The sequence below is a fragment of the Typopeltis vanoorti genome, chromosome 7 (genome assembly GCF_054136105.1).
Source record: "Typopeltis vanoorti isolate ZY-2024b chromosome 7, IOZ_Tvanoo_1.0, whole genome shotgun sequence".
NCBI lineage: Eukaryota > Metazoa > Arthropoda > Arachnida > Uropygi > Thelyphonidae > Typopeltis > Typopeltis vanoorti.
In genome coordinates this window covers 52,922,301-52,950,170 of record NC_143555.1, presented here as the reverse complement: position 1 = coordinate 52,950,170, position 27,870 = coordinate 52,922,301, and the positions used below count along the sequence as shown (strand labels likewise).

General features: G+C 37.5%; 1 protein-coding gene across 2 annotated transcripts in view; it reads left to right on the top strand.

The window, feature by feature from the left end:
- The window catches only part of LOC150104679 (E3 ubiquitin-protein ligase SHPRH), a 674,750-nt gene that overhangs the window by 598,393 nt on the left and 48,487 nt on the right, over positions 1 to 27,870 (top strand). For both annotated transcript variants that reach the window (XM_090395874.1, XM_090395873.1), the window contains one exon: positions 6,201 to 6,293. In XM_090395874.1, the coding sequence (XP_090252000.1) occupies positions 6,201 to 6,293 (93 nt within the window). The remainder of the gene's footprint in view (positions 1 to 6,200; positions 6,294 to 27,870) is intronic.

The following is a 27,870-nucleotide window of genomic DNA, read 5'->3' as shown; positions in this document are numbered from 1 at the left end:
AAAGCAATACAGTTAATTAATGATTATTCCCTCATCAATTTACTTCAGTTTCTTTTACATAGATGTTTAATTTCCTTCTTGCATTTTCTGCAGATATTTCCGTGGTTAATTTTCATCAGAATTTATATCAGTAATTCTCTCTCACATAAAATGGGATTAGAAAAATTGTGTTAAAATATATTCAGCAGCTATTTGCCACCCTACACAGTTCAACACCAAACTCACAAAACAAAATTTTCTTTCTCTTCATTCGTTCCTTCTATTGCTGTCATTTGAACAGTCTTCCTGCTTATATTTTTTCTAAAGAGTACAATCTTTAGCCTCTTTTCATCCACTGCAGGATATAGGTGTTACCCTTAAGTTTTCATTTCTGTTTGTCTTTAGCCAATGTCCACCATCTTATGTCAATTTTTTGTAGATAATCCCTCCTGTTTTTCTTGCTCCTTCTCTTGGTATCCACTCAGTGCTTAATTTTATGGACCTTTCATCTGGCAGTCTACTAATATAATATTCCAGTCATCTCTCTCTTTAATTCTAGTATTGTATATTCTACCCCTTTTGGTTATTATTATTATTACTATGTAACAAGTCCAAAGACTCATTGAGGGAGGTACCACTCTACAGCTCTCGTGGAAAGGCTTAGACGTTCGTTATGCATTTTTTACTAAATGATTTAAGGAAATTACAACGTCAACTAGGATATACATTAAAATAAATTTTAATATACTTCAATATTTCGGCAACGTCACGTTGCCATTTTCAAGAACCTTAAGAACAAGACACATGCATGCAGGCATAACAAACAGTAAGTGAGGAAGAAGCAGGAAGCTATTATTTCTCCTAAAGTCCTAATGGTGCCCCCTAGAGGGCAATGTTGGTATTCTTGGGCGATTGGGCTGAAGGTCTTCTGATGTAGGTTTCCCAAATTTGAGGCAGTCTCATGCAGCCAAATTTGTTGAGGTTTGGATTGTTTCTTAGGGCTGAAGCTGATTCCATGAAAAGCCTTTCATATTTGTATTTACCACGGTGTATTATCTTGGCTTTCTTCCATCATATTTTATGGCGGGTATTCATCGCGTGGTCAGCAAGACCAGAGTGGCTGTACTGGTGAAACCGGATGTATTCCTTGTGTTCTGAGATTCTGATATTGGCTGTCCTGCCTGTTTGGCTAAAGTAGGACAACTTACAGTTGCAAGGGACCTGGTATACACCAGGTAGGTCTGGGAGGGGGAGGTTGGTCTTTAGTAGAGTGGATAAGGGATGCCAATTTTTTATATGGTCTGTAACAAGAAGTTAAGTTGTTTTTTTATGATTTTTGTAATTATTCCGAGGTGCCTCGGATATAGGGTATGGTGATGGATTTAGAGTAATCCTTGTTGTGAGGGGGGGGGGGTTTACTGGTTTCAATATTTTTTGGATTTTTTTGGGGGGGGGGGGTAGCCATTGGCTGAGAAATTGTTGAGAATGTGGTTTAGTTCTGTGGTTAGGGCATTGTCATTTGAACAGATAAGTTTGGCCCTGTTGTGTAGTGTCTTAATGACTCCATATTGTTGCGAGGAGGGGTGGTGGGATGTATATCCTAGTTGACGTTGTAATTTCCTTAAATCATTTAGTAAAAAATCTACAGCTCTCTGTCTCCCTCACTTAATTCACCAACTACAGGAACTGCAACTTCCATCATCATCTACACCAACGCCATCTATTGCCCACCACCACTAGTATTTTTTTTTGTCTGTAAATTGCATGTTTTCTCAAGACTGATTTGTCTGTATGTGGGATGAAAAACTCTGCTACCTCCATATGAGATCCACTAACTCACCTTCAATTTAAAAAAAACAAAAGAAAACATATAAAGATTCCTTTCATCACGACGAGAATCTAACGGCTCAATGCACTGTCATTCTTCCAATTGTGCTACAGAGGCACTTAATGGAGCAGTTATATGGAGCATTCTTCTCTCCAAGGCTCTGTGAGCAACACACAACCTATCTTCCTGTTTTTTAGTTGTTGCCCATGTCCCACTTCCATAGGTGAACACTGGAATAATGCATATATTAAAGAGCTTTCTTTTTAGGCATATAGATAAATCTCCTAACAGATAATCTTCAAACAGCCAAAATGCTCTGTTTCTTTGTGTGATTCTTCTACTTATTTCTTTATCTTGTTTTTCCTTAAAACTAACTAGCTGATCAAGGTAAATATAGTCCTCCATAATTTATAGTATAACCAAGTGAAAAAAGTTTAAACATATATCTCTAATCCAGTGTATTTTAGTAATAAGATGTGACACCTTTTGACTACTTGTGTATGGAGGGTGGCCATAAAATAACTTTCCCTCTTTGGAGGCATCTGTAGCTAAAACCAATAAACTGAATGAGATCAAATTTTATATTGAGACTTTTGAAGGCATGGGGAGATGATTTCTGCAAAAAAAAAATTTAGTACCAAAAATCGCCGATGGAAATTTTGGCGCTGGCCAAAATTATTGATTATCCGAAAACAAACAGATAATTACATTAAAGGCAGATAAAATGGAATAATAACATTTCGATGATGTAAGCGATAGCCGCGTCACTCATTCCAGCTAATAATAATAATAATTAAACTAAAACAACAACTTGTGAGAGACACAGAAATTAATGTAGTGATTGAACTCAAAGGAAATAATGTTTTATTCATCAGAATCAGGCTCCCCTGGACCACATTCAATGTGCTGACCTTTCTTGTGTACAACAAATTGCATCCGGTGTGCGACATGCTCTACAGCTGAGCATAAGGAGTTGGATTGGATGTTCATAACAGCCTGTTTTATGTTCTCTTTCAAGACATGCAACTTGGGAATGCCATCAACATACACAACGGATTTCAAATACCCCCACAGCCAAAAGTCACATGGAGTGGGGATCGAGGTGGCCATGCCATTGGAAAGAACTGACTGATAACCTTCTCATTACTGAAATGCTGGGTTAAAAGACACTGTACTGAACGTTCAATGTGTGGGCATGCTCCATCCTGCATAAAAATTATGGAGTCCAAACATTGTCTTTGCTGCAATGCAGGAATGACAAAATTTTCCAGCATTCGTAAATCTCTCCAGTAATGGAGCAGGTTACAGGACCCATAGGAGTAATATGCTCAGAAAAGTATGGTCCTATTATGAAATTGGCTGTGAAGCCACACCACACGGTTCCTTTTGGAGAATGCAGTGGTACTTGCTGGATCGCTCTTGGGGATGTTCAGATGCCCAAATTCTGCAGTTGTGAGTGTTGACCAACCCATTCAGATGAAAATGAGCCTCATCACCCCCACAATATTCTCTAAAGGCCAGTTATTGTCGACCTCCATTCGGGCAAGAAACTTTAACGCGAAGGTCATGCGCTTATCATAATCTGCGGTAGTTAGTGCTTACATACAACTGAACTTATACGGATAGAAGTGAAGCATTTTCCGTAAGATTTTCCAGACTGTACCATAAGCCATATCAAGCTTACGAGCTATGGCACGAGAGCTTGGACCAGTACTGGTCCCCTGTGTTGTCAAACACCACAGTAGCAATGTCTGGTACTGTCTCTTCTTGCACTGCTTTCCATCCTCTGCCAGGTCTAACTGCTAGTGATCCAGTTTCTTCAAACTTCTTAATCATAGCTCTCAGTGCTACAGCTGACATAGGACCTGTATGCAGGTTATGAAGCCTTCTAAATTCCCAAAGGCCGCTACGGCATTGCACTGTTTAAGGTAAAACAACTTAATAAAGCATGCTGAGGCAAGGTAGGATGCATGTTGAGCACAATTTGTCAGTCATTCGATTAACTGCCTGAACGTTCCCAATCCCTGTGTTTACTGCAAATATTTGACTGCTTTTGATGGCATTGCACTGTTTAAGGTAAAACAACTTAATAAAGCACGCTGAGGCAAGGTAGGATGCATGTTGAGCACAATTTTGTTAGTCATTCGAATAACTGCCTGAATGTTCCCAATCCCTTTTTAAGTGGAATTGGTGGTGCTGCTGTCACGTATGCAGAATAAAATTTGCATAATCCTTTTTACCTGTGTTTACTGCAAATATTTGACTGCTTTAGGCTCCACCAGCACCAAAATTTCCAATATCGGCGACTTTTGGTACTAAATCTTTTTTTCACGGAATTCATCTCCCCCAATGCCTTTGAAAGTCTCAATATAAAATGTGGTCTCATTCCGTGTATTGGTTTTAGATACCTCCAAAGAGGGGAAAGTTAATTTATGGCCACCCTGTAGTTTCTGCATTATTTCAACCTTGCTATCACTTCTGGGTCTCACCGATGAGATCTCAATAAAGGTGGAAACCAGTCTGGAAGTGACCCTTCCCATAATGCATAGCATTATACATGTCTGTATGGATATGTGCATTATGTGATATGGCAATTGATGTGAAGTTACTTTGTATACTTACACTTGAATAAAGATATGTGCAAACTTTGTATACTTACACTTGAATAAAGGATGAAACCAAGAGTATAATTTCTTGTCATCTTTAATTTATAGTATAACCAAGTGAAAAAAAAACTTCCAATAGCTTCACAAGTACCCTTTGATCATTAACTTCTTGATTTTGTGTCTTCTCAGAAAACAATAGCCGTCCAAAAACCAAACTCCACCAAATCCATTCAAATACAATCCATCAACTTTAACCCATTCCAATTTTCCTTCAAATTTACTCCATAGGTTAACAAACTGAACCACCTTTGTCTCACGCAACTCGGCCATCTTGCTATTCATTATCTCTGCTCTCCTTCTCAATTCACTATTGTCATATCTGGGAACACACCAGTGACTTTTCCAACAACAATTTTATCTTTTACCTCCCACAACAACTTCCTCAAATCTCTATTAACATTCGTTTTTTCAACAATAAATCATTTGTGCCCATTACTATGCCATAAATCCACTATAGTGTTGCCCACTAATTCTGATGTCTGGTCCTTCCCTTCTCTGCAAAGCATAATTTATTTGCTTCAACATTCCACCTGGAAAGCATGTTTTTTATACTTTATTAGTGATTGAGTCTCCATACACAATATATGATTATCCTTTGACTCTTTTTTTTGTAATATTAACTTCCTCCTTCTCGTTCCCATCTTCCAATCTCTTCTTTAGATGTTTAATCTCCTTTTTTCATTTATTTATTTCGTTGTTTTGATATTGTTTAATACAGTTAAATGCAAGATTATAACTTCCAACTACTAAGAACTGTCTGCATATTTTGCTTCTGATATTTTATCTTCTCTTTAATTATTATCATCATTAGACCTCCATAGAATCAAAAGAATTGTAGTGGGATCACACACATAACAGCTCATCAAATGCTGCCTTAAACATATTCACTTTCTTCTCATTCTCTCAGGCAATGAAATCTATTCCTCCTCCCTCCATGCATAACCCATACTCATCAACCCCCCTACTCATTGTGTGTGTTCTTCATGATGGATGAAGGTAGGTCTTCCAGATTGTTCATAATAAGATTTGTCTTTATCAATCATGAAGAACATAGTCTTAAATCAAGTATCATGAGCCTGAATAATCTGGTCTTGCTGAATATGGTATCTCTACTAAGCATGGAGTCCCCCTTTAATAAGACTAAAATCCTACATCAGAGCAGATTTCCTAAGGAATATCTTTATAAGGAAACTTATGAATTTCTACTTCATTGTCTAAACTTAAATGTGAACCATCAAATATAATATGATACTAATATGATATTTATCTCTTTTTACATGGAGATAGTACTCTTTCAATCTGCTATCCTAATTTGTTAATTTAATTATGTATTTTTTTAATAATTAGGAATTTGTAGACTGTTTTATTTCTGTACTGAAAATGCTTTTGACAATTAGGCAAAAATTTTCCATTAAACAATCAAGTTATTTAATGTCTTACATTTCTACTGTTTTTAATAGTATACCAACTCATGTTTTTCCAGTTCTAAACTTTAAATCAATACATCTGTTTCTTGATCTCTCAGTGGAAATTGACTCTGTATCTGTCTTAATTTTCATAGCAAACATAGCTGCATATCATAGTAAAACGAAAATAGGTATTATTCACATTTTTAAAATCACAAAATTGAAATTGCCTATTAAAATTATTTAAATATAGATTTCATTTGCCTTAGTTGTTCTCTAATTTGAACTTGTACTGTTATTATTCCCTTTCTGCTGCTAAAGGGGAGCTATTCAACCAAAGTTGAAGGAATAGTAAAATGCTTATTACAGATCTCCCAGAAGAATCCTGATGCCAAATCTTTAGTGTTTTCAACAGTAAGACTTTATTAGATTCTGTAAGAGTTAGTAAGTTTAACAAAGAAAAGAGAACCAAATTTAAATTGTAGATTGGAAATAGACCTTTTAAGCAATGTGTAATGATATTTTGAATTGTTTAGCATGTGACATTTTATTATAATAAAACGATTTATTATAAATATAATAAATTGTTTCTGATTTTATATTTATAAATATTGTGTATAGACTGTTTGGAAAGAAGTCGATGTACAACAATGGTGCCCACTTTAATAACATGTTGGACCTCCTTTTGCTGCAATGACTGCAGCAATCCAGTGGGCTTTATTTCCACAAGTGTAAGATAGCAATCAATGGAATTTTGGGCCATTCTTCCTATAGACATGTAATAAGGTCCTAGACTGTTGGGGGGGGGGGGCATCCCTTGACCTCACCTGATGCTTCAGTTCATCCCACAGATGTTCAATAGGGCTCGGTGGAGGTCAGTCAAGTGTGGCAGCGTTCATGTCCACACACACACACTTGACTAACCTCCACCGCAGTTACAGCAGTAGCGTTATGACAGGGTACATTGTCTCTCCCTGAAAGAGACAATGGTCAGTTCTGTAGAAACTCCACAAAGCACTGCATTGTCTAGGATGTTCAGATAACTCTCACAGTTCAATGTTCTTGGCACCACAAACAGAGCTCCGAGGCCAAACCAGGACTATACCATCACACTGCCACCTCCGAACTTCATGTTTGCGGATATGTGCTCTGGTAAGAGATTCCCAGTAGAGGGTGTAGTGTGATTTGTTGCTCCGTTCCAAGCTTCTGCATCCTGCTGTACATGCTCTTTGCACCACTGAAGAAGACAGTGTATGTTGGTTTAAGTAATGTGGGGCTTGCATATTGCTATCTTACCATGGAAACACACATTTTTGTGCAGATTTGTGTTCCACTCAATGCCTGAAACTTCACATTCAATGTGTTGGCTGACAAATGGCAGTTTTAACATATTATCCTTCATAGTACCCTGCAGTCATGTTTGGTGAGTGTGGTGGATCGTCCACTACAGGTAGCACTTACAGTTGACTCCCTATGCTTCTGTATCACTGATTGTTGAACTTGTATAGCCTAATTGCTGCTGCAAAAGTATATCTTTCCTGGTTGGAGGAAATGACGATTAAACCTGTAGGTGGTGGATGTCTTTCATCGTCCAGTGAAATACCACCACCCCACCACCATACTAATTAGAGACCTGAAGTAGCTGCAGCAATGTTTGGTCACTAGAACAAGAGTTCCAGTTTCTATCCCCCCAATCTTCCCACATGCAGTTGGAGTGATATCTTCAATGACATACCAATCTCACTTAGTGGGCTGGACCTTTTCCCATTCTGGGGTAGTACAGCAGTGAAACCATTTTGCAGACCAGCTGCTACTTAGTACACAGGACTGAACCAGTTAGTAACAAATCTGAGGCTTCCCAATCAACTAGTGTCAAATCTTGCAACCACATATTTTACCAGTTCATGACTGGAGGGGGAACTGTCAAGACATATGGACAGGAGACTAAGTTCTCTCTGTGTAGGTGGTATGTTTTTTGAGTCTGTCACCTATCACTCCATGCCCCACTTCCTTTTTTTTTTTTTTTTTTTTTTTTTTATCTTTTCCTCACCAAATACAATGGATTACAACTCAAAGAAATGCAATTTTACTGCAGATCTTTTGTGCATAACAACACCAAACCCAGCAATGCTGTTGTTGTCATGTGTCATCCAATTGTTTTCGACTCTTGGTGATCTTGTGAACAAAGGCTCTCCATCCTACTTGGCCTCTTATCCATTCTTTCAACAATTATAAGTTCAAGTTGGTGTGTTCTTTTATGTTGTCCATCCAACTTGTTTGTGGTCTTCCTCTTCTTTTCATTCCCTCAATCTTCCCCAACATAACTGCCTTTTCGAATGATTCATCAGCTCGCATAATATGTCCAAAGTACATCAACTTCTGTTTAGTGATCATTGCATCTTTATATTCTCTAAAACCTTCTTGCAGTCCATGAGATTCTTAATAGTCTCCTCCACACCCATAATTCAAATGAATTAATTCACTTTCTATCTTTCTTTTTAATAACCCAGCTTTCATTACTGGAAATACCATTGCTTTGACAATTCTAACTTTCGTGGCCTTACTCACACCTCTATCTTTCATAATTTTTGCCAGTTTGACATCGCTTTATTCCCTATGACTATCCTTCTTTTAATTTTATATTCCATTTACCATTATTTCTGATTCTGGACCCCAGTAAATCATAACTTTCAATGATTTGTATTTTATCTCCCTCTATTATAAATTCATTTAAATTGCCAGAAGCCATCACTTTTGTTTTGCTGATGCTTAAATTAAGCCTAGATTTGTTGCTTTTTGTCTTAACCAATACAATCAACCACTCCAGATATTTCTTAGTTTCTGCTATGAGGGTTGTATCATCTGCATATTTTAAATTATTTATTTTCCTGCCACCAATCTTAATTCCAGCAGGATCTTTGTCTAAATCGGCCATTCTCATAACATGTTCACTATAAATGTTAAAATTAAAAAGGTAGGGCGACAGCATACAACCCTGCCGCACCCCCTTTTTCCACTCAAACAGTCTGTTTCTCAAAGACTGTTTTTACTGAAGCTTCTTGGTTGTCATACAGCTCTTTTATCAAGAGAATTAGATGTTCAGGTAATACATTGATCTCATTACAATCCACAGTCTGTTGTGATCCACACAATCAAAAGCTTTTTTATAATCAATAAAACAAATGAATGTTTCTTTCTGAAATTCTCTTGTTCTTTCCATAATTCATCTCATGCTTGAGTGGATTAGGGAAAGTGCTGCCTGTCCTTGTGGCATTTCACTATCCACATGGCTTGAACCTTTGTTGGATCACTTTCAGCATAACCTTACTTGCATGTGAAATTAAAGCGATGGTTCTATAATTCTCACAATCTCTGGCATTTGATTTTTTGGGATTGGGATGAATACTGTGTTTTCCTATCTCTAGGCCAGTATATTTTCTTCCAAACCTGTTGAAAATTTCAGTCATTATATTCACTACTTCCCCAGCTGCTCTCAATAATTTCACTGACACACCATCAGCTCTGGGAGCTTTTGCTTTTGGCAGTTTTTCATTGCTGATATCACTTCACTTTTCATTATGATTGGTTCCTCAATAAATTCTCTCCTTTCAAATCCTTCAATAGTATTATCTTTCTTGTACAAATCCTCTACATACTCTTTCCATCTTTTTTTACTGCTTCATCTTCCATCAGACATTTACCTGAATTACTTTTTACAATTGTAATCTAGGGATAAACTTCCCAGTAACATCATTTATTTTTCTAAACAGATCTCTTGTTCTACCCATAATATTGCTTTTTAATTTCCTTGCACCTTTTGTTTAGATGTTTTTCCTTATCTTTCCTAGCCTGTCTTTCGAAATCTGCACTCAGTTGTCTAACCCTTTCTTTGTTTATCTGAAGTTTCATTTTTCTTATTTCCTCTGCTATTTGAATAGCTTCTTCTGACAACCATTTACAATCTTTCTTTCTATCTTGTTGCTTTTTAAGAGTATTCTTTGCCGTTTCTATGACTGTACATTTTGTTGATTTCCAAAGTTCTTCTAATTATCTTCCTATCTTCTCCAAAATTTTTAATTTCTTTTCAACATCTACATTAAATGCTTAATTTATAGGCTCTAAATCAAATCCAGTACTGTTCTTTTGTTTCTTCTTAGCCTTTGATTTCAATTTAACTTCAGCTATCAATAATCCATGAACTGTTCTACAGTTCCAGGTAGCGTTTTTGCTACTTGGATAGCACTCCTCCACCTTCTGCTGGCAACAATATAATCTATCTGATTTCTGTATTCTCCATTAGGTGAAGTCCATGCGTACAACTTCTCTTATGTTGTTGGAAGCAAGTGTTTGCAATAAAGCAACTGTTTTCAACACAAAACTCCAACATCCTTTTTCCTACTTCATTCCTCAGTCCTAAACCAGATTTTTCAGTGATGCCTTGTTCTACTTTTTCACTCACTTTTGCATTCCAATCATTTAATATCAAAAGAAAGTCTGTTTTATCAGTACTGTATACTACTTGTTGTAGGCTGCTATAAAATTCTTCTACCTCATCTTCACTTGAATCTGTAGTGGGTGCATAGTTTTACTTGCATGAGTGCAACATTCACTGGGTTGTAACTTAAATGTATTTTCTGTATTCTCTTCTTACTATGAATGCTACTCGATTTCTTCGAAGGTTTTCATGTCCAGAGTAGTACATTATGAAATCATTAGTATCAAACTGACCCATTCTTGTTCATCTCAGTTCACTGATTCCTAACATCTTAATTCAAGTTCTCATTTCTTTCTTCATTAGTTCCAGTTTTTCTTGATACATACTTCTTTCATTCCATGTTCCTATTTTATGTAAATCAGTAAAGCAGAGGCATCTTTTTCTGAGATTAACTCTATCAGAAGTTGAACTTTCAGAAGGCTTTGATTCAGCTTCATCATTTTTGTTAACTGCATTGGAAGTTGCTCTCTGCTCTTCCCCAGTAGCCATTTCAACAACATTAATACTTACCAAAAATTTTTTTTCTACATCCACTTCACCAACATCCATGGCCTAAACAGCAATATAAACAATGTTCACTACCACCTACAGTCATTTAAACCAGAATTACTATTCCTATCAAAACCCCAACTGGCAACTTCAACAACCACCATCCACCTCAACTGTTCAATTCATCGCAGCATTCAGTTTCAGCCTTGTGCCTCTTCTACAGATACTTTCATGGACAGTGCTCTGCTGAATTGGCCACTGTTATTCCTCGACTCTCCTCCAGAATCATTAGAACAAGAGCCACTGCTAACCAACAACTTTTTACAGTCCATCTTGAAACACACAGAACCAACTTCACTGTCTCCTCTTTCATTCTGTTTGCTTCTGTTCTCCAACAAGGACCACTTTATTCCATTTTCTTTATGTCAGCTGCCTGTTCTAATGCCCTGAAGAATTTTTTGACTTCTTCCTTAGGAAAACCTTCTGTGGAACCATAAGCACAAATATGTTTCATTGTCCATTTCCCCATTTCAAAGTGTGATCACATCACTCAACTTTAAAATGCCTTCCAATCAAGAAGTTTATTTCCATGTTGGGTGTTGAATGCTAGTGCTACTCCTTCCTTTCCTTGTTCATTTTTGGTTAAATATAACATCTTATACTTATTATTTAATAAGTTCTCACCTGTTTTTTTTGTTTCAGCAATGCCAATTATGTCCATGTGGCCACTTTTCCGATTCTTCTGCACATTCGATTTCCTTTCCATTCGTACTGTCCTTATATTGATGGTTCCTATCTTCACTTCTTCTGACATTGGATTTATTCTTCTTCTAGATGTTGAGTTGGAGCTTGTTTCAGTAGCTGACTTTTCATTGTCCACGCTGGTTCCCCAATGAAAACAGTGGGGAACACTTGTTTAACCAAGCAATGTCCCAACCGCATGAAATCTCATCATGTTGTACCATCATGTGTTTGTGGTTTAAGCCAGTAAAGAGTACAACTTGGTCAGCTAACTCCAAAATTGTCAGCCTATCCTTATTCATTCAGTACCTAGTAGATGTGTACTAATAGGATGCACCAAACAATGGTGAAGATGGGACATTAGGTCAGAAGCCCCAGTCTGTTCTCCACAATTCCTAAAAGGTGATATGTAGTTCCCTTAGCAGTTATTTGGCTTTGACTCTTAAGCAATCTTGGATGTAGCAATCCTTACATATTTATGACCCATACATGTTAACTTTTCTTTTCAGCAAAACATTTTGGCCATGCCACAATGATTCATTCAGAGAGTATAGTCAAAATATTAAAATACTTGAATGCTTGGTTAATACTCTTTATTCTTATTCAAATTATTTTGTTTCCTGTGTTCTCTTTATCCTTTCCTTCTGAACAATATTTCAACTCATTGACTCATATAGTTTCAATTGCACTGCGAAGCTTTCATCACAGAAGAGATCCATTTACTGCCAGTTCACCTGGCATGATATAATCATAGAATTACCATCCTTTTCATATGTTTCTGCTTTCTTATAGTTTCCTTTACTTCATGTGTTTTATCTCCTTTGTTACCTTTTCTGCCATTTGTCAAGTGCTTTTCCAGTTTTTTAATAATAGTGAAGCAGTCATTGAACCTCAAAATTTCAAACATCATGCTACACTATTTTATTACTTTTATATCACTTTTTCGAATTGTTGTCACCATCTTGCATATTCGTCCTGGCCAGTACCTGCTGTAATGGAACCCACTGGCTTCCCCATTTCAAATTCTGTTTACTTTCAATAACTCATGATCCTCAGTCTGCCTGATCAGTACATATTTCTGACATGTTCTAGCACCATTATCTCCTTTCCCCCCCACAACTGTTCTCATTTGCAAATGCTTACACTCTACATATGCTATATTAAATTAAATGAAGTTTTTTATATTGAATTTAAAAAATGGACTCGCCCTCGATTACTATACAACAGACTTTATCAATATCATCATCATCATTAGGCATGGTCAATCCACTGTTGATGAAGGCCTTTCCAAGATTACTTCAAAACTGTCTGTCAGTGGCTTTCCTTCCCCATGTGTACTCCTGCAAAGCAGATGATATCATTAATCCACTGTGATTTGGGTTGGTGTCATGGTTGTTTTTCCTCTCTCAGAATCCAATCAAGTACTTCTTTTGTCTATTTCTGATCTTGTCTTCAAGCAATATCCCAACCCGTTGTCACTTCAGATGTTTCATCCTTTCTATGATGTCAGAGACTTTGGTTTGATTTCTTATCCACATATTCCATTTGTGATCCAGTTTTGTGACACCAAGCATACTTCTTTCCATACTAAATTTTTAATTTTTGAATTTCCTTTGCATTTAGTGTCAATGTTTCACAGTGATATGTCAATATAAGTTAACAACTTTCTTTTTCAGGCATAATGGTAATTGGCTTTTGAATATTGACTATGATTTTCCAAATGCTTTTTACCTAAGCATCATGCATCTTTTGATTTCTTCCACAATATTTTGTTTCATTGATATCCATTGTCCTAAGCCAGACCAATTTATAGGACTAAGGGTTGTAACACTGCAGTGTGGAAAGCAAGGGGAAACTACCACAGTAATATCCCTATATATATCCCTAGAAACAATCAAAATGAGATCGGCGATGGAGCCTCCATGAGAAGAGTCATGTCCGGCAGGGGAAGAAATCAGGCTTCTCAGGTCATAAACCAGTGAAACCCCTGATACAGACAGAAAGAAGCAGAAAAATTATACGAACATGGAATGTGAAAATCATATTAGAAATGGGAAAACTTGAAAAGATCAAAAAGGAAATGAAGAGGCTTAATATAGACATACTAAGAATATGTGAAACAAGATGGCAAGATCAAGGTGATTTCTGGAGTGACAACTACAGGATAATATTCTCAGGAAGAGAGAGAGAGGAAAATCAGGGGTAGTAATAATACTCAAGAAACACTTAGGCAAAAAAGTAACCACAACAATCAAACACAGCGACAGAATCATGGCAATTAGCATCCAATCTGAACCAGTAAATCTAAACATTATAATGGTCTATATACCTATGGCTGGACACGAAGAAATAGCTGAAATGTATGAGCAAATTGTATATGGAACATGTTCAAACAAAGAGATAACACAATAATAATGGGAGATTGGAATGCAATCGTAGGAGAAGGAAAGGATGATAATACTGTAGGATAATTTGGCTTAGGACAGAGAAATGGAGGACAACATCTGGTAGATTTCTGAAAACAGAAAGAATTAATAATCACAAACACAATATTCCAAACACACAAAAGAAGAAGATACACCTGGAAGGCACCTGGATATACCAAATTGATATTGAAATTGACATACAAATAGATACTAAATTGATTATATAATGGTTAAAGCAAGATTTAAAACCCAAGTCAAATTTAGTAAAGCCTTACCAGGAGCAGATGTTGATAGTGACCACAACCTTGTATTAATGAAAACACAATTGAAATTCAAAAAACAACCAAAAAAAACAACAACACACAAAGATCAACATATCGAAACTAAAAAATGAAAACATCAAAAGACGATTTCAGGACACCACCAAAAAACTAACACAAGAAAATGCAAAGGAAAATACAAACAATAACAATAAGTGGAATCAAATAAAAGACAATATTCGAAAAGCTAGTCACAAAATACTAGGAAGAGAAAAGCAATACATAAGAAAACCTTGGATAACTGAAGAAATATTAGATTTAATGGAGGAAAGGATACAAGAATACAGAAAAAGTAGAACACAAAGAAAAATACAAGACATTAAAAAATCTAATAACAAGAAAATGTAAGCAAGCAAAAGAAGAATACCTCCATGAAGAATGTAAGAAGACAGAAGAACTGTTTAATAAAGGAAATCTAGAAAAAGCTTAAAACCAAATAACAAAAATCAGCAACAAACTGACAAAGGCTACACATAGTAATGCCTTAATAGATGAGAATGGTAAATTATTTATTCTGAAGAAAATTACAAGAATGGAAAAAATGACACGGAAGCTGAAGACAATAGTGGACCATCAATAATAAAAGAAGAGTGTGAAAAAGCACTTAAAGACTTAAGCCAGAAGAAAAGCCCAGGAATTGATAACATCCTAAGTGAAGCCCTTCTAAATCTGGATGAGGAAATAAAAAATGATATATTTGAACTGGCAGCTAAACTATATGAAAATTGAGATTTCCCAGAAGACTTCACAAAATCCCTGATAATACCAATCCCCAAGAAAGCAAATGCTCTCCAATGTAACCAACACAGAACAATAGCCTTAATTACACATATTAACAATATCCTATTAAATTGTTGTACTCTGGAGCAAATAAAGAGGGAAGAAATGGTGTAGGAATTGTGGTGTGAAGGGCGAAGTACTGGAAGTGGGTAGAAGGAACGACAGGATCATGCGAATGAAATTGGGTCTTGGAGAAGAGCGGGTGGTCATATTATGTGTATATGCCCTGCAAGTTGGCTGTGTAGGAGAGGAGAAAGATGAGTTCTGGAACGTGTTAGATGAAGAAATGAGGGAACTGGAAGAAAAGGAGATGTTGATTGTCGGAGGAGACTTGAACGGACACATAGGGAGACAGAATAGAGACTGTGAAAGGGTGCATGGTGGCCATGGAGTGGGAATGATGAACCAGGAAGGAGAGAGGATTGTGGACTTTGCAGTAGCTTTTGATCTGGCAATTGTGAACTCGTTTTTCTACAAGAGGGAAGAACATTTGATAACATTTAGGAGTGGTAACAACAGTTCGCAAATTGACTACATTTTGACTAGAAGAAAACATCTTAAGGTTGTGACAAATTGTAAAGTAATTCCAACAGATCAAGTGGTACAGCAACACCGACTGCTGTGTGTGACTTTAAAATAAGATCGAAGATAAGAACCTCTGGAAGCCATGGGATGAAGACAATTAAGTGCATTCGCTTAAAAGAAGAGTGTGTGAGGAATCGTTTTAGGGAGAGGGTGTTAGGATTTCGGATGGACTGGAAAGTGTACAAGATTGGTGGAAGCATAATTCAAAAGTAATCCTGAGCTGTGCAATCAAGGTGCTTGGTGAGACATCTGGAAAGATTAGAGACCAGAAGGAGGGTTGTTGTTGTTGGTGGTGGAATAATAATGTACAAGTGGCAGTGACAGCTAAGAGGAAGGCAAAGCAGAAGTGGGATGAGTCAAGAGTGGAAGACGACAGAGAGGTGTACAGAGAGAGAGAAAGCAAGAGAGTTGTAGCACAGGCGAAGGCCATGGCATATCAAGATCTGTATGATCAATTAGAAACAAAGGAAGAACAGAGAAAAATTTACCAACTAGCGAAATGTAGAAATAAAGCAGCAAAGGACATCTTACATGTGAGGCAGATCAAAGGGGACTTTTGAATGAGGAAAATGCAAGGACTCACAGAGAAGATGGGCAGTCTTCTGAGGGGATGGTGCAGAACATCAGTAGAGTGGAAGTGACGGAGGCCATGAAGAGGATGAGGAATGGAAAATCGGTGGGGGGCCCCGACAGGATTCCAGTGGAGGCATGGAAGGCACTGAGGGAAGAGGGAATTGACCTGCTGTGGGACCTGTTCATGAAAGTTTGCCAACAGGAAAATATACCCAAGGAATGGAGGGAGAGTACTATTGTCCCCGTCTACAAGGGTAAAGTGGATGCACAAGACTGTAACAATTACAGAGGAATAAAGTTGATGTCCCACACAATGAAAATCCTAGAAAGGGTTCTTGATGGAAGATTGAGGAAGGAGGTCGAGATTCCAAAGGAACAATTTGGCTTCATGTCTGGTAGATCAACAACAGATGCTATCTTTGGGTTACGGCAGATGATGGAAAAGTTTCGAGAGAAACAACGGGAGCTACATCTGGCATTTATTGATTTGGAGAAAGCATACGATAGAGTGCCAAGGTAAGAAGTATGGAGGTGTCTGAGGGAGAAGAAGGTACCAGAGAAATATGTCAGGTTGGTGCAGGAGATGTACAGAAATGTGAAGACAAGAGTTCGGACCTGTCTGGGACAGACAGAAAGTTTTCAAGTAACAGTTGGCTTCCATCAAGGGTCAGCATTAAGTCCGTTTCTGTTTAATATTGTGATGGAGGTGAGAGAAGATGTGCCTTGGACAATGTTGTATGCAGATGACATCTTGCTGTGTGCAGATTCAAAAGAAGAAGTGGGAACTAAACTGGAAAGATGGAGAAAAGTACTAGAAGAGAGGTATGAGACTGAGCAGAAGTAAGACAGAGTATATGTGTTGCACAGTGGGTAGCGGCCAGGAGACAGATCTGGAGCTGGAAGGAAATGTCATCAGGAAGGTGAGGGACTTGAGATACTTAGGTTCAACAGTGGAAGAAGATGGAGGGGCTGAGAAGGAAGTGGGATGCAGGATACAAGCAGATTGGAGGAACTGGAGGGAGATGGCTGGAGTTTTATGCGATAAGAGGGTGCCGATCAATCTGAAAGGCAAAATCTATAGGATAGTAGTGAGGCCAGCTATGACGTATGCTATGGAAACTGTGGCCCTGAGAAGATATAACATCAGCAGGATGGAAATAGCAGAGATGAGAATGCTTAAGTGGATGTGCGGTGTGACCAGAAAGGATCATCTGAGAAATGACTATGTGAGGGGAACAGTGAAAGTTACGAACTTAGGAGCAAAGATACAGGAGGCAAGGTTGAGATGGTTTGGTCATGTGATGAGGAGGGAGGATGAATATGTGGGAAGAAGGGTCATGCAGATGGATGTGCAAGGAAGGAGGAAGCATGGGCAGCCAAAGAAGAGATGAAGGGAGCTGGTAGAAGAGGACTTGAGGATGAAGAACTTGGATGTGGTGACAGTCCAAGACAGGAGGATGTGGAGGAGACTCATCATCAACAGTGACCCCACTTAAGTGGGAGAAGCTGTAGAAGAAGAAGCAATATCCTATTAAAAAAAATACAAACTGAATATATAAAAGAGTAGATTCACAACTAGAGGAAGACCAATATGGATTCAGGAAAGGAAAAGGAACAAGAGAAGCAATACTAAGCCAGAGAACTATAACTGAAAAAAGAATGGAGCTAAACCAAAAACATATATATGCTTAATGGATTTAGAAAAAGCATTTGACAAAGTTAATTGGAAGATGATGTGAAATATTATGAAGAAAAGTCACATTGACTATAATGATAGAAGCGTAATCAAATAGATATATAAGACCAATGGGATACATAAAAACAAATAATAAGGAAGAAACCATACATAGAGGTGGAGTAAGACAAGGGTGCATATTTTCACCCTTGCTTTTGAAGATATATATTGAAAATGCCATCAGAGAAATTAAAGAAAAAACAAGCAATGGTATAAAGATTGGTGGATAAGAAATATTTTGCCTCAGATTTTGCAGATGATATTGTATTCATAGCAAAAAGCAGAAGACTAAAAAAGTTAATGAAATATTTAATAAATACCACATGAAAATAAATGTGAAAAAACCAAAATTCTACTGGCAAGCAAGAAACCAAAGATCATAAAGAAAATTAAATTAAATGGGAAAGAGATAAAACAAGTAAAGAATTACAAATACCTAGGGAGTATAATAAATGAGGAAGGAAGATCAAAAGAAGCCACAAAGATAAGAATAGGCATAGCAAAAAACTAGTTCAATGGAAAAGGTATTAAAAGGAAACTTAAGTCTAGAACTAAGGAAAAAACTTCTAAAAACTTAAGTATATATGTGGAGTATAGCACTTTATGGCCGCGAAACATGGACAATGGGAACAGGAGATATTAGAAGACTGGAGGCATTTGAATTGTGGTGTTGGTGACGAATGTAAGAGATAAAATGGACATACAAAAAATCTAATTAAGTGCTTAAGGAAGTAAATGAACCTAGAACACTGATAAAGACATTAATAACAAGAAGAGACAGATGGATTGTACGTATCTGATGACATGAAAGTCTGACAAGAAGAATAATAGAAGGCAAAATCAAAGGGAAAAGAGAAAGAGGAAGACCAAGGAAAAGATACTTTGATCAAATAAAACAAAGCACTGGACTGAAAACATACTAAGAAATAAAGAGAGAAAAATGGAAGGAAATGCCACTGAGCTAACAGTCATAAGACTGATGCAATAGATAAATAGTCCTAAGTGTATGTAAGTACATTTATCAATCTGTGTATATATATATATATATGTGTGTGTGTGTTAAAAAATACCAAGCAATTTTACCCAAGGTAAAATACGTTCTATATATATATATATATCATCCCATCGTTTCTTTTTTCATGTTTGGCTCAATAGCTTGTCAGGGCCAAATAACATAGCTTCTATGAAATCCGATTACAGCTTATGATAGGGTGGTTAATTCTACTTGCATTATCTGTTATGGTTGTAATTGCATGTGCTTTTCTAGCCAGTTAATATATATATATATATATATATATATATATATATATATATATATATATATATATATGATATGAGGGTGGTCTGAAAAGTTCTCGCCCTAACAATGAAAAAACAAATTTATAATTTCAAAATTATTTTTATTTTTCAACATAATCTCCTTTAAGACTAATACATTTATTCCAGTGATGCTCCAGTGCCATTATCCCGTCCCTATAGTGGTTCTCAGTAAGATCTACAAAATATCCCTCTACAGCTGTCATCACCTCTTGATTCAAAGAAAAACGCTGACCAGTGGGGAAGAGATAGAAGTCAGAGAGAGCTATATCTGCGGAAAAGGGTGGATGTTCCAACAATTCATAGTGCAGATCCCTTAATTTTCCCATTGCCAAAACACCTTTGTGGGCAGGTGCATTGTCCTGATGAAAGATGATTTTTTTTAATTCTGCAAAGCAGGTCTTTTCTCACGAATTTTTTTGTCTAGTCTGCTTAAAAGATTGGAATAATATTCCCCGGTTATTGTTATACCATTTCAAGATAATTAATAAACAAAATGCCTTTAGCATTCCAAAACACTGATACCATGACCTTTCCTGCTGATGGAACCAATTTTGTCTTCTGTGGTGCTGAACAACCGGCTTCTGTCCACTGTTTTGACTGCTGTTTGGATTCTGGTGTGTAATGGTGAATCCAAGTCTCATCCATAGTAATAAATCGATGCACAAAATCAGTTTTATTCTTGTTAAAATGCTCCAAGCACTGTTCAGAGATTTTCATGCGAGTGCATTTTTGATCTGCTGTGAGCAAGCTCAGCACCCGCAAAGCTTTTCCATTTGCAGTTCTTCATGTAAAATATATCCTACATGTTCTTTTGAGATGCCTATAGTCTCAGCAATTTGGCTCGCCAGTCATCCAATACCATATAATGCACTTGATCAATGATTTCTGGTGTTGTTACACTTTTTGGATGTCCTTCACGTGGATCATTCTCAAGGTTGGTACGGCCATGTTTAAACTCAGAAGCTCATTTCTTAATTGTAGAAATTCTTTTACAAAGAATTATATGACACGATACTCAATTTTATCCATTTCAAGGGATACAGACAACACTTTTGCTTCATACAGCTGTATAAAACAAACTTCTTGATAGAATGACTTGAAGTTTCACATGGTTGCTTATGACAGATGTACCAACTCAGAAAAAAAAAAATCTTGCCGATAGTGTTGCCACCTATGGTCAAAGCCAAGAACTTTTCAGACCACCCTCGTGTGTGTGTGTGTGTGTGTGTGTGTGTGTGTGTGTATATAAACAAACACCCAGCTATGCACAGTTAACTAAAAACACTTGGTCTATTAATTAAAAAATTATTTTGCACATTATATTGCAAACATACAATTTGGTAAAGTGGGGAGGGGGATCTAACAGTATCAACATAAGTTTGAGATTTTACAGCCCATGGCAGGTGGGGATTGGAGATCTCAGGGCCATTCCTGAAAATTAGGTAAGGATGTGGTTAGGAAGCATGAATTTTATTGAATCTTAAATACATTTTTCTCTGTGTGTGTGTGTGTGTGTGTGTGTGTGGAATGAGCCTCCCATGAATGTCTTCCATATAATCCCTGGGTAGCTCATTCTACACACACATCGTAGAAAAGAAAAGTCTTGATTCCACATGCTTCCTAACCTTAGGAAGGTTATTTTATTCCATCAATAAGTCCATTATTCCCTGAATACTCCCTGAATAGGGATACAAAATTCTTCTCTCTTCTGGCACAAATTTAAAGTGGGCATTTTTTAATCTCATAATGACAGTCTTTAGATGGACTATTTCACTCATATAAAAGGCAACAAATATGAAGCTCAGCTGCATGCCCATTAAAAGTACTATATCACTATGAGGCACTGTAAATATTTGACTGTATTCATCATAGTAAATGTATTTAAGATTCAATATTCTTATAGGATTCATCATATGGATAGCATTATGTAACTGGCATTAATAGAGGGATATTTATTTATAGAATACAAGTAGCCTTCATACCAGTGGTGGCCGGTGTGTGCATATACAAAATAAGAAAAAATCATTCATTTTTTCCTAATCAGTAACCAATTTATTAATGAGTAAATTTACATATTACAAAAATTACTTCATTAAAAATATTTCAACCTCACTACGAACACACAGAAATAACACGTGCAAGCATACAGTATATCTGTAGTGACACTGCGTTAGGTCGAAGTGCATTTGTTTTGTGTAACGATAATTGAGAAAATATAATTCTTTTCATATTTTCAACAGTGACACTCATCATAATTCAGCCTTGTATTTATAATAAATAAATAAATAATTATATGTTAATTTAGCAGCATAAAATAAGATTTACCAAAAATATTTCATCCTCATCGTGAACCTGCACACCACTAATAAAAGTTTTGTATCTCATAGAAATAATGCATGCAAGCATACAATTTATCTGTAGGAAGGTTATAGTCACTTGTTACGTGCAGTGACAAGGGTAAACGAATATCGGCGAGTCTAGCCAGAACTGACCGAATGTGATAATTCCGACACTGCATTAGATCGCAGTGCATTTGTTTCGTAATCTAAAGCATTAAACGAACATTTCCAATTATTAACTATTCAATCAATGTCGAAACATAAGCTGTAACCTTTAGTATGTTGCGTTGCATTGCATTTATATAATGTTGTAAACATTGTTATTATTTATAAACACAAAAAAATTATTATTTTTTGTTTTTTCCTTGGGGATGCTGCAGTGTCGCAGTGCTTATGTACAAGCCACCACTGCTTCATACTAATCTTTCATATATCTATAAACAAACACCATTCATTAGAATTATGTTTTATCCCCGTTGTTTCCATTAATAACATTACTGCAAAACGCAACACCATTGACAAAGAAAAATAATTGTAAATTTTTCTGATGCTTTTTGAAAAAAAAAATGAAATGCTCTTCATGTTCTCTTTGAGAAGGTTGGAACCTTCTCAAAGAGGACATCTCGACCATAAGAATCATGCATATTTTAGTAAGATTCAGATCTCTTCCACCGCATTCAAATTCTGTTTGCATTATTAAACGAGGTAAATAAGGTAACTAGCAGCTGAAAATCTGGAGAATAAGAATGCTGCATATTGAGGTCCATCAGTAGAATTTTTGTCTTAAGTCCATGTCTCTGACAGTTCAAGAACTGGTAGTATAGCATGAGGTATAGGTCTCATGCCAAATTTCTTATGAAGTTTTTGCAAAAATTCCAGTAATAATCACTTGCAGTATATTCTCTAGGTCATGCATATCATTGGTTAGCAAATGGAACTGACAGTTGTGTACCCATCCTTTAATCATCCTCTTAAATACTCTGTGCCAACAGGCTGCAACAAATGTTGTTTCTCCTTTCTTACCTTATCTGTTGCTTTTCTATTAGAGGAGTGAAAGCTTATTTTCCAGCTGTTACTGTCACTTAACCACAGAGGCAAAATCAGACAGTAACCAAAGTCTGTCCTTTGCACAGTTACTCCATAAAGTCACCTTAAATACTAGTTAAAATAAAGCTTAACCAATGTTTAAGGTTCTGCACCTGAATCGCATAAGTGCAGAACCAGATACTACTCAGGCATGGTATTGAGTAGTAGCTGTATGCTGTCTGCCTGCTCTTGCTGTTCATGGTATTGCCATCATAGCATATGAATAAAGCTGCTCAGTCACCTTGTCATGTCATGTGATGCATAATCCCTTACCATCTGCATATTTGAGGTATATTGGCCTTGAAAAGACTTACTGAAATTCAAATAACAAATCTATTCACCTGGAGTTGAAGGTATGAGGAAACTTTAGAAAAGCAGTAGAAAAATATCATTCTCAGTGTGATAGAGCGGAAATTAAGGGGTGAAAGCGTGGATGAGATGATTGTGATGGTAGGCATGAATGACTTGAGAGAAGGTGTAAATCGGGTGGCGAGAGATCTGAGATTCATGCCCGAGGTTGTACAAAAGAAAACACAGAGAGGAAAGACAGTATGTGTTACCCAGGTATGATAATAATGAGCTGAGCAGAAGAGAAGTAAAAATAAATAGCATAATAGCCAGAATGTCTGAAGAGAGAATTCAAATATCTGGATGCTTGGAGGGCATTTGAGGATAGAAAGGAGCTTAGTCAGTATAGACAAAGCCCTTTGGTCGGAAAGACCTCGGTTCGATTCCCATCAGTGACGTGAGGAACCTTTATATGGTCTCTTCCCACGAAAGATGAGTTAGCCGATTTCATAGAGAGGTAGGGGGTTTTTTCACCCGGAAATTCAGGTTTTTCGTCCCCCGTGAACACAGATGGAATACAGTCGTGAATATGTCCCAGCCATTGGCTAGTCCTGAGCCTGGATAAAATAGAGAGGGATTGGGGAAAGCAATGGTGAACTACCCTGTAAAAATCTCACCAGGAATACTTTGTAGGCAATGCCTACAAAGTCACCTATGGTCAGAAACGGCTGAAAGGGAAAAATCAGAAAGGAACTGTATGCCAGAGACCGCTTGCATTTGAATGAGGAAAGACATGGAAAGATTGCTGTTTTCTGAACGAGTCAGCGCGTCAATGTAGGGAAACTAGAATTTCCAGGGCGGATGGTAGCAAGGGTAGCCTCTTGTGGGAAGGGGGGGGGGGGTGGACGACATCAGGTAACACTGAGTCCGGTGGAGTCTGGAGCAGATAAGGATAGGTATAGAAGCAGTGATATTTTTATGCTAGGAGTATCCAGAATAAGGGAGATGAATTGGTGGCATTGATAGCATCAGCCTGGACAAAGATTATTGGGATCTCTGAGACGTGGTTGACGGAAGATGATATAATAACAGGAATAGAAGTAGCAGGGTACAGCATTTTTCGGCAGGATAGGAAGGAAAAATGCGATGGTGGAGTACTGCTTATGATGAGTGGAGGCTTTGGAAGGCAGTGACACTGATGGTTTTGAAAGCATATGGTGTAAAGTAAAGGTGGGCAAGACAGGATATTTAGTGGGATGTTGCTACAAGCCAAGGAGCATAGAGGGTCGGGAGCAGATGTTTAGGCAGTTGACCTTGGCAAGTACAAGAAGAATGACTGTTATGGGAGATTTTAACTACAGCAGTATAAGTTGGGAAGAAGAAAAAGCATGTAGTAATAAAGGAATGGAATTTCTCGAATTCTTGAGGGACACTGTATTAGGCAACATGTAATAGAGGGAACAACAGATTCAAGAGTTTTGGATTTGGTCATAGCATCAGAAGAGTTGATAATAACTGAGATGACATCTCTCCCTCCCTGTTGGAGAGAATGACCATGTGGTTTTGACTTGGAAGATGAATAGACATCCAGAAATATCAAAGAAAAGAAAACCTATGTGGAATCATAAGGAAGGTGATTATAATAGACTTAGATAACAACTTGTGGCAGTTCCATGGAGGGTAGAATTGGAAGGCCAGGTTATCAATAGTGTATGGAAAATTGTGAAGGAATATTTGTTGGCAGCAATAGTAAGCTTCTGTGTCCTCTTCTCCAGAAGTGAAGAAGAGAACACAATTTGGTGTAAAGTGGATAAAAACAATATCAAACAGGAACTGCAGGTAAAAAAGATGTTATGGAAGAGATATAAGGAGAGGGGTGGAGAGCAGATAAATGAAGAATATAAGACTCAGGCCAGGAGAGTGATTAATATGGTAAGGAAGGCAAAACTGGAATATGAGAAGAGATTGGCTCTAAGATCCAAAGAAAATCCTAGGGAATTTTTAGCTATGTGGCCAGTAGGAGGAGAAATGATTATGGAATAAAAATGGGAATAGAGTGACTGATGCAGAGGACATAGTGGAGTTGTTCAATAAACAATTTATTGGAGTATTTCATCCTGGAGAAGTAAGTTTTAATACTAGAGGGATAGGGCAGGTTTGATGTTTAGAGGTGCAAGAGGAGGTGTTCAAGTGGGAATGATTAGTATTTCACCTAGGGTTTTGAGAGAATGTGCTAAAGAACTTACAGCTCCGTTGACCTGGCTTTTTGATGAGAGTCTGGCTACAGGAAAGGTACCCAAGGAATGGAAGGAAGGTAAGATAGTGCCATTGCATAAGAACAGTAGCAGAGTTGAAGTGTCTAACTATAGACCAGTTTATGTTTCATCAGTTGTTAAAATCTTGGAGAAATTAGTAAGGGACCATATACAGCATTGGGCAGATCAGGGTAATGTTGTCTGTGAGAGTCAACATGGATTTGTTAAGGATCGCTCTTGCTTTAATAATATGATTGCCTTTTATAATAAAGTGACAAGAGCAGGTGAGCGAAAGGCATACAGTGCAATTTTTTGGATTTTGCAAAGGCATTTGACAATGAGCCACATGATAAGCTGATATTTAAGTTGCAGCTCATGGGATTAGATGTTTGGGTTAGTCAACTCGATTCATGTTTGACTGTCTGGTAGGTATTAGAGAGGGACAGTATCAAAGAGACATAAGGTTGCAAGTGGGGTCCCACATGGCTCAGTACTGGGAACTGTATTGTTTAACTTTTATATCAATGACATTGTCAGTGGATTGCAAGAGCATATTCAGTTGTTTGTGGATGATGTGAAGATACGGCAGCCCTGCAGGAGGATCTGAATAAACTAGATCAATGGGCAAATGAATGGGGGTCGGTTTAATGCAGCGAAATGTAAAGTCTTGAAATTTTGGATACATCGATGGGAGGAGCTCTGCTGGAGGAAGTGGGAGTGATGATTGATAGAAAACTGAAATTCAGGAAACATATTGAAAGGTGGTGAATGTAACCCAGAAGACTGCTGCAATACTAAGGACACTAACCTGCAGATAAAAGAGTTATCGTTCCATTGTATAAGACCCTGATCAGACCACACTCAGACTATTGTTCTCAAATTTGGTCCTCAGGATTTGAAGGGGGATAAATTAACTGTGAAAGGGTACAGCTGGCCTGGTTGGCCAAGTGGTTAGCATGTCGGCTCTCCAGCCAAGAGGCCGTGGGTTCGAATCCTACCATGGGCATGGATGTTCGTGATTGTCCTACAAACTTTGTGTGGAAAGGGAATCTGCGACCCTACCACTTATTCTAGCAGAAGACATCATTGCCAAAACCAGTTACGGCAGTGACCATACTGCGTCTACGGATGTCAAATGTGAAATTTTTTTTTAAAAGGATACAGAGGCAAATAACAAAGATGGTTTCAGGACTGTACAATGTTAGTTCTGAGGATCAGCTGAGGGAATGTGGATTGCAGAGTTTGGTGGATAGAAGAAGGAGCGGTGATATGATTGAGACTTTTAAACTGTTAAGGTAGTTACAGGTTGACACTGGGAAGTTCTTTCGCTTGATGGAACAGCGGGAAGAGGGATGACAAGGGGGGGGGGGCATCCATGGAAGTTGCAAAAGGAAGCTGTGAGCAAGGACAGTCACTGAGTTCATGAAGTGGTATGATAGACTTTGTTTCCTAGGTTTAAATGATGGACCTCCCATGGTGAGGCTTTTGACTCCATGGAGGCCTGAATAATAATAAAAAGATAATGGAATGTGAGTTAAACAGATTACAGAAATATAATCTGCAGAATTTGGATAGGAGAAGGAATTAGGATTACGAGTTGTTGAGAGGCGCTTACCAAAAAAAAAAAAAATATATATATATATATATGTACATACACTCTTTAGAGATTTTCCAAATGGTTTATAGTTTATTTGGCACAAAAACTACAAAAGTCATACTGTGCCATACTAAGGTTACAACTATACATAAGCAGTTAAGGAAAATTTTAAACAATATGTCTGTACAAAAATTAGGTTCAAAGCAGCACCTACATATTATTACAACACCCAACCTCCATGGAGTCAGAGACTCATCGTGGGAGGTACTCACTATTGCATACAATGGTCATCCAACCGCGTCTTAAACTGATTCAGTGTGTCCACAACACACTCAGGCAATGCATTCCACTCACCAACCACCCTCCATGCAAAGAACATGCTTATCACTCCTTTACGCACACCCTCCTTATACAGTTTCCAGCAATGGCCTCTTGTCCTACTTCCCTCTCCAATTCTATGAAAAATCTCTTCCATGTATACCTGATAACAACCCCTGACCAGTTTATATGTCTCAATCATACCCCCCCCCCCCCCACCTCTTCCTCCTATTCACGAAGCTTTGCAACTTACATTCTCTTAATCTGTCCTCATACTCCACATTACAAAGACCACTGACCACCTTTGTTAATCTTCTCTGTACCCTTTCCAACATATCTTCATCACCATGTAAACTCGGCAACCAAATCTGTGCAGAATAATCCATATGAGGTGTGGAATCATAACCTCCCTATTTCTGCATGTCAGGGTTCTCCACAACTTTGCCACATTACACTTGTGCAGTGTGGCCCCTGAATTTCAGGTCCTTGTTCAGCATCACTCTTAGATCTCTCTCATCTCCTCTACTTCTGTTAAAGTTTCCCCACCAAGTGTATACTTGGCATCCCATCATTGCTTACCAAATCTCAAAACCTTTTTAGAAGAAGTAGAGGAGATGAGATCTCTCTCATCTCCTCTACTTCTG